This window comes from Capsicum annuum, chromosome 8 (assembly GCF_002878395.1).
Source record: "Capsicum annuum cultivar UCD-10X-F1 chromosome 8, UCD10Xv1.1, whole genome shotgun sequence".
NCBI lineage: Eukaryota > Viridiplantae > Streptophyta > Magnoliopsida > Solanales > Solanaceae > Capsicum > Capsicum annuum.
The window spans coordinates 147550973-147558857 of record NC_061118.1 but is presented as its reverse complement, the minus strand read 5'-3'; the positions used below and the strand labels follow the sequence as shown (position 1 = coordinate 147558857).

The following is a 7885-nucleotide window of genomic DNA, read 5'->3' as shown; positions in this document are numbered from 1 at the left end:
GGTATTCTTATTCTAGAGTTTGCTTTCAGAGTGGTAAATCACCAACCAGATTTGACTCTCGACCTAGTTTAATGGTTCTCTATGATAATACGTGTAGGTTGTAGGTTAAAACGAACCAAACAAAAAAAATTACTTGCCGTAATAACTTATTTGTGCTAAAAGAAGATGAGAAGATGGATGATTCAGGAATAAATTCCCAATGACCTGCGGCAAATGAGACAAATTACTTTGAGTCATGCACTAACTTTTGTCTTTTTTTTCCCATTCAAACAAAAACTAAAATCTCGTGGACCACAAATTCTATAGTCGTACAATTATATATAACAATATTTTCCTCACCAAAGATATGGTTGTTCTTGTAATATACTATTTTTCAAGCCAGCATAATAGACTTATAGAAAGCTGGAACCTGTCACCGGCAAATAAACACCTAACCACAAAAATCTAATTTTGTCATGACGAGGCTTAATTAATTACCAAGAAGATAATAGATGCGTTGATGATTTATCCCAACTTAAGTTTTAGTGCGACTTATTGGAGCCAAACTTGGAAAGGACACGTACAGCACAATTTATTAGCTGAGTAAGCACATACTACTTTCTTCCACGTACACCTATATGCAACTTCACTTTGGCGGATATACATTGTTTTTTCCCAAGTACTCCTTTTATACAAGTTTCCATAAGCTATGATGGGACCTACCCTTCCTCTAAGTAGAGGGAAAAAAAAATTGTAGGTAGTTTGTTTCGAGTACTACAGCAATAATATAAGCAAGTACTTGATAGATGAAATCTTGAAATATGTATAACGTATTTAATTCTTACTTTTACCTAAACCTAAAGTAGAGAGGTTATTTTGATAGATCAGTTATTTATTTACAAATAAAAAGGAAAGGAAAGGAAAGTTGCAATGGATCACAAGATAACACTACTAAAGTAAGAGTATAAAAGAGTTTATAATTTCACAAATTTGCTAAGAGGCTTCAAATCCTTTTTGTATAATCTACTCGTTTCCTCAACTTCACAAAGAAAGAGGGAAAATGCAAGTGGAGTCCCAGAAAATGCAAAAGCATCCAAGCGGTTGATTCTTTTTGCTTATATGATCAAATTGCTGTCATTCTAGGTAGCTCTACTTGATTTTTTTTTTGTAGCTCTATTTGATTTACTATTTATGTTAGGCATATATACACATAAACATGTCATTCGTTTGCTTGGAAAAAAAAAACAAACTAAAAATATGTATGTGATGTGAAGTGGTGAATTATTTAAATTGAAGAAGATTCTTGATTTCGTTTGAATTAGTTAATTATTAATTCCTTCTTAGGAAAAGCCGGATAGAGTTGTTGAAGTTTGGTCAATGTATTAATCAAGGTTATTGAAGCCTAATCCTGAAAATGATACAGGAGCTTTTTTTTTTTTTCTATTTTTTTCTTTTGGTAATACCACTAGATAACATGGAGTGTTATAAAATGGGCCACCTTAACTAGTCGAGATCTCGATTTAACCTCGACAACAAAAATTATTTTGGTAAAAAATATTTTCTTTCATTTAATAAATTTTACGTAAGTGAATTTGAATTAATCAGGTCGAAGAATTTCTTTTTATTCCTTTTGATCATCAAGAGATTAGTCTTCTACAATAATTATCTTTTGATAGCAATAACAGTGGACCACGCTATATCTCTACTGGAAAGATGAAAAACCCCACATTGAAAATAACAGATTTCTTGCAATGAGAGATCTCTTATGGGGTCATTTTTAATAGTGTATATGTGTAGGTAATTTATCATTATCATAAAAATATCTCAAGAAATAAAAAGATTCCACCAATACCTTGACAAAAAAAAAAAGGAAAAAAAAATAGAGTAGATCCAATTATTAGACAACCTGGTCCCTTAGTCATCACTACTTGGACCCACCATTTCTTATCTAATCCTCTACTTATCTATTCATCCAGTCAGCAAATATACTTTCTATACTACTATTGCTTTTACTAAATATATACTATCATATCCCTTTCTAATCCTCTTTATAAAATATTATATCCTGATTAGTCTATTGAAAATAATACTACACCTTTATATTTTAGAATATTTCACTTAATATACTTACCTGTTCAATCTAATAAGTTTAAAATTTCGTATTGAATTAGACTATGTTAAATGAATAGAATACACATTTCTAGGTAGATCATAGTTTTCATTTTTTAATGACTTAAGTTTGCGTGTATCAATTTTTTACTTATATATAGTGAAAATTTTGCTACGAGGCAGATACTATATCATCATACTTGCCTTTATACACGAATATAATGTTTTTCTTTTACTGCTCTTCACATATAATTTTCTTGGAACATAAAATGAGAGCAAAACATTACTTATTTAACCACAAGTATATTTCTTAAAGCTACAATATCAAACAAAAAAATTGTTTTAAAGTGTATATAAGTTACTCCCTCAGTCCTTTTTTTTATTGACACGTAAATTAAGAAATTATAAATAATAAGATAATTTTATCATATTATTTTTTTAAATATAATAAATTTAATATTTTAAAAATAAAAAAATAGATAAGTAAAAATAGAGAAAGGAAAAACAAAATTTCTTATTTTAGAAAAAATATATAAATAACAATATAGTGTACTAAAATTCTTATTATACATAAAATTCAAAAAAAAATAATAAATAATAATACAAAGAATGTATTATACCTTACATTTATGCGGTCTTTCCACCGATTAAACTATCGGGAATATTAAGAAAAAGTTTATTACTATCGTGCTAATGATGTCGTTTTGGACAAGAACCTCATAAACGACGGCGCGTAATGTGCAACTGCAAACAAAAACCGACAGAGAAAAGAAACAACTGAAAAAAAAGGGATGCTGAAACTGCTGGCGCTGAGGGGTAGTGGGTCTACTGTCACTGACAGAGGATGAGTGAACATCGTGTCCTTTGAACAACTTAAAAGTAACAAAATTAAGCAAAACGCTTCACCCTGATTGTAAACATATCCATCTTTTTATCCCCTTGTACTCACTTTTTTCAGGTTTGTTTTGCTTCTGGCTTTTCTGTTGATGTTCAGACATAATTGTTTGTTTTAATGGACATGTTTCAACTTTGAAGTTCTTGGTAATTTTCTTGTGGGGTTTTTTTTTTTTTTTTTTTTAATAACTATGTTCCATGTTTGTGAGGAGTGTAGTTTTGGGGTGGAGTAAAAATCTCAGTTTTATTAGTATTTGCTGCTGCTGCTGCTGATGATGATGATGAATATGTAAGGATTTACATGGTTTTGGGTGTCAAGATTGCTTATAAAAAATTGATCTTTATGGTTTTTTGTGAATTGTGACAGTGAGAAAGCTGCTAGTTGCTTATTAGCTATGCCCTGTTGTTTTTTGTTTAATATCAACTGTGAATTATTTTAAAGGGGATATTGGATTTGATCTTGCTAATTTGGTGGTGGTGACTGTTGACTGTGCATGTGATTGTGTAAAGTTCTCTTTTTTGGTATATTTGCTATCATAAGACCAGTAAGTTGGTTTCCAGGTAGATTCCCTGGAGTAAGATTTGGAACAAGTAAGTTGTGGTTGAAACTTTTTTATTTTGAAGGGCAGAAAAAAGGATTCTTCCAGAATATTCAGAACTGGAGTTTGGAGTAAATTTGGAATCTGTTTTCGAAATTCTTGAATGGTAGTACTTCAATAGTCAATTTTTATGTTGCTTGATAGAGTTACTTTAGTCCATGAAGTTGGGTGCTTTTTGGTTCTGTTTTGAGGATTTGTTGGTGTGTGAGGGGGCTTAGCTTGCTTCGAAAACCATTGGATCTTGTAATATTTTGTGGTGAATTAGACTGTTCTATCTGTGAGGTTGTCTTACTAATGCATGCACAATTTACAATTGTACCTTTAGGTATGACTGTATGTCGGAAACTGTTTTCATTATTATTTCTCTGTTCCAGAATATGATCTATGGAAAAAGATAGGAATATATAACAGGCATTGGATTCTTCATTCACCTGATTTTGTTGATTGAATTTGTTTTCTATTAGTACATATTATCATCTGGAAAACTTGACATGCAAAGTAAAAGAAAAAGGGCAGCCCACTGCACTAAAGCGACCGCTATGCGCGGTGTCCGGGGAAGGGCCCACCACAAGGGTGTATCGTACGCAGTCTTACCTTGCATTTCTATCAGAGGCTGTTTCCAAGGCTTGAACCCGTGATCTCCTAGTCAAATTATTTTTTTAAAAAAATTTGAAATGAAAGCTTCACATGTTCCTCTTTCTTCTTTTGCTTATTTTTTTTAAGTGTAAGTGGTCTGTCTGTTACTTTTTACCAAAAGATTTATTTTGTGGGGGTAAAAGATGAATTGGGATTGGATCATTGCAAGAGGAGATGATCAGATGTGAGAAAAAGGTCCTTGCGATCAGTGGCTTAGTCACCTTTGTTGACACCCCTTCATCTTCACGTGTTTAATTTGTTCTATTTTGAATCCCCATTTTGAAAATCCTAACCTCATCATTGCTTGTCGTTATGCATTTTCATCCCCTCCTCTTTAAAGAACTAGTTTCTATGTTGAGTCGTGTTCCAGGAGATGTTTATTGTTGCACAAAACAGTGGTTTACTTCTAATAATTGGCTTTGGTAATGATACTTTTCCTGCAAATCAGTTTTCATCTATTTGTCGATGCGTTTCATATTTTTATACGTTTGTCCTCAGACTGTTGTGTGCATCTTGATGATCTCATTGTCTGATAGTTTTTATCTGTGGCAGCAAAATGTGCAGAGGAATGGGCTTATAATGGCTGTGGCAGAAGCAAGAACCGCTTGGCAAAGAGCAGCTAATCGATATTTGGTTCAGGAGGATGCCAAACGAGCTCCAAAGTTGGCGTGCTGCTCATCAGCATCACCCTCATTGAAACAGGTTGATACTGGGCCTGCAGATGGTGCTGATGCACAAAATCCTCCTGGCACATGTTTCCTGCCTTTCAACAGGAACTCTTCATATTGTGATTTATCCCCTAATTCAAGATGGTGGCTTCATCTTCAACCTAATTATGGGTATCATAAGGGCTTAGTGAGTGAAGCGGTAGATTCTATGGAAGCAGAGATGGAGAACACAGGACTAGCTTTAGATTCAATCCCGAAAAGTAGCGAGCTCTGTGATCAGAGTGAAACAGCTGGTAGTTACGTGGATGAAATTATTGTAGGTGGATCTCTAGGTTCTCAGGTTGCAAGGTCTGCAAGCCTTGTAAACAATGACTTGGGAATAGGATGCAAAGAACTAACAGATGTGTTTACTGAAATTTCCAAGGATAGTTGTAACCTCGAGGACACAGTGAATACTTATGAAGCAAGTAAGAGGGGTATGGTTGATCTTACAGCCGGTAAACAAGTAGATGAGCTTTCATTTGATACAGAGTATCCTTGGATTGGTGTTGAGAAAACGGAGCCATGGTGGCGAACTGCAGATAGAGAGGAACTAGCTTTATTGGTTGCACAGAGATCACATGACTTTATGGAGAATTGTGATCTTCCCCAGCCTCCGAATAATCTTGTTAAACGGGACCACAATTTGGATGTTGACAGTAAGATTTATGCTTCTTCTGTGGGTCCAAAAGCTGGATGTATGCATCAACACAATACGAATATTCATAAACGTGGCAATCTTTCCTTTGAACGTCCGTCTCAGTTAGATGCTGAAGGGAACTTGCAGCGTCATGCTTGCAAGGCGTCAAGGTATTGTTTAGGATTAGCTTCCTTCACTGTTTAATGTATTATATATCATCCTCATACTCACATAATGCTACCAATAATGGGAAAAAGCTCTACTGCACATACATACAGTTACAAGCATCTATGTATATGAGGCTAAGTTTGCCAAGTTTCAAAACATGTTGTCAATATTTCTGTCTCTAGCATTCGTCTCGGCTTAGGACGCAACTAGATTTTGTTCTGCATGTGCTTATCTTGATAGTGAGACTTCCAAGCAGGTTTTATTTGCACTCAGTTGACACGTGCGCCTCTTCTCCACAAAGAATTGCGCAACTTATATGAAAGGGCTCACGCCTATATAATTTAGTAGTTGTTTGTTTTACCTTGCTTGGTCCGTTTGGGTCAAAAGGCAGTCGTTTAGAGAAGCTGGGATCTTAATCTGTGAACCCAATTGCAAAACATAGTAGCACGCATTTTCACTTTTTAAGTTTTCCAATGCTGTCAAACCAACCTTATCATATAATTACTAGGATTATGTTACTTCAAGAGTAGAAATTCCCTGAGATAGGGTCAGGGTTTGATATACTTTTTTTATGCTGTCATGTGTAATTGTCTCACATATCTAACACAATAAACATGAGAACTGTTGATTCGTTCGGCATTGCTCTTCTGATAATTTGACACTTCACTCCAAATTTTGCAGCTTTTTGAATGTCCATGCGTTCCATGATAGTATATTGATTTATTATGTTGTCAATCTGGTGCATGCAACATATTAACAGTTTTATATCATCGGAAGAAATGATATTTAGAGATAATAATGTCATCTACTACTTGGTTGTCTTCAAATAGTAGTGACTATATAGCATGTTTGATGTTCTTGAGAACTTTTTACTTGTACATAGTTTGAGGAACAGGGACACCCCTAGCCAAAAGCTTGTGCCTGAAACGAACACATCTGGAGATGATGAAAGCAAGGCCCAACTACTAAAAGCACTTTGTCATTCTCAAACGCGTGCAAGGGAAGCTGAGAACGCGGCGAAGCAAGCCTTTGCAGAGAAGGAGCACGTCATTCAACTGGTATTTAGACAAGCATCACAACTTTTTGCCTACAAGCAATGGTTCCAGCTACTGCAACTAGAGAACTTCTACTTTCAGATTAAAAACAAGAAAAACCAGCCGATATCGGCCATGTTACCAGCAATGTTACCATGGGTGCCCCAGAAAACAAAGAAATTCCGGAAGAAGTCTGCTAGGGTGAAACGAGCCAAGCGAGCCCGTCCCAAGTATGACTTGAGCCGATATGCAGTTGTTTTCGCACTAGGTTTGGGTCTTGTTGGTGCAGGATTGCTTCTTGGGTGGACGGTGGGGTGGATGTTACCGACGTTCTGAGCTGTGTAGATTGTATCCAATTTTCCTGTTAATACTAGATTTGTGAAGATTGGTTTACAGGGGAGTTGACTGTGTCTATGGATGTTAGTTGTATGATAGATCATTTCTCCAATTACCTTTTAGTACTCGATTGAATCGAAACACTGAGCTTTCCCTCAGCTTGTACTTGAAGACAAGCAACAACAAGCATGTATGTATGTATGTATCTTAGGCAAGTACTATGTTTTTACTTCCCGAAAGTCGATGGTTTCTACAGACTCTTCCCTTTTCATGATGAAGGAATCCATGGAAATTACTATTGTTGAGCCATGACAAAGCTTCACTCCCTTCTACAATATTCAAATTCCACTGTTATGCCAGTTTACGCCCCTTTTTTTTCTCCTATGTGCATTCTCTACATTAAATAAAATAAGTTGATCAGTTTGTTCTTGTATGATGATTTCTATAAACATTTCGATAATCTTTAAACTACAAAAATATGTAGTAGTACTAGTACTAGTTAATCTTACAGATTGATCCAGCTACAAATGTCCAAACATTTAGTTCACTAATTGCATAAAAAAAAAACCTTAAAAAGGCTAATTGTGTTATATTGTGAATGAGATTATTAGTTTGATTTAGTTCACCAATTATGAAATATTGTAATTAAGGGTATTTTTAACTCATTTCTTCCTTATTATGGTTATTGTTTAAAAAGGAAGTAAAAGAAAAAATATGAAAACAATTATTATTATTATTATTTTTAAAGTCTATTGAAAGCTCCATTTTCATGCTCTTGTTACC

General features: G+C 34.6%; 1 protein-coding gene across 4 annotated transcripts; it reads left to right on the top strand.

Annotated features, from left to right (window-relative positions):
• Positions 1-981: 981 nt before the first annotated feature.
• On the top strand, positions 982-7411 carry LOC107839297. 4 transcript variants are annotated; one of them, XM_047394518.1, is made up of 4 exons: positions 2742-3046; positions 3200-3271; positions 4770-5734; positions 6616-7411. In XM_047394518.1, exons 3-4 carry the CDS (start codon positions 4797-4799, stop codon positions 7100-7102), a joined length of 1425 nt encoding a protein of 474 aa, XP_047250474.1. In that variant the 5' UTR covers positions 2742-3046; positions 3200-3271; positions 4770-4796; the 3' UTR covers positions 7103-7411. The 4 variants fall into 4 exon arrangements, with proteins under 4 accessions (XP_047250476.1, XP_016538203.1, XP_047250474.1 ...); XM_047394520.1 differs by lacking the exons at positions 2742-3046; positions 3200-3271 and adding an exon at positions 982-1122; XM_016682717.2 differs by lacking the exon at positions 3200-3271 and having other exon boundaries at positions 2693-3046.
• Positions 7412-7885: the final 474 nt, after the last annotated feature.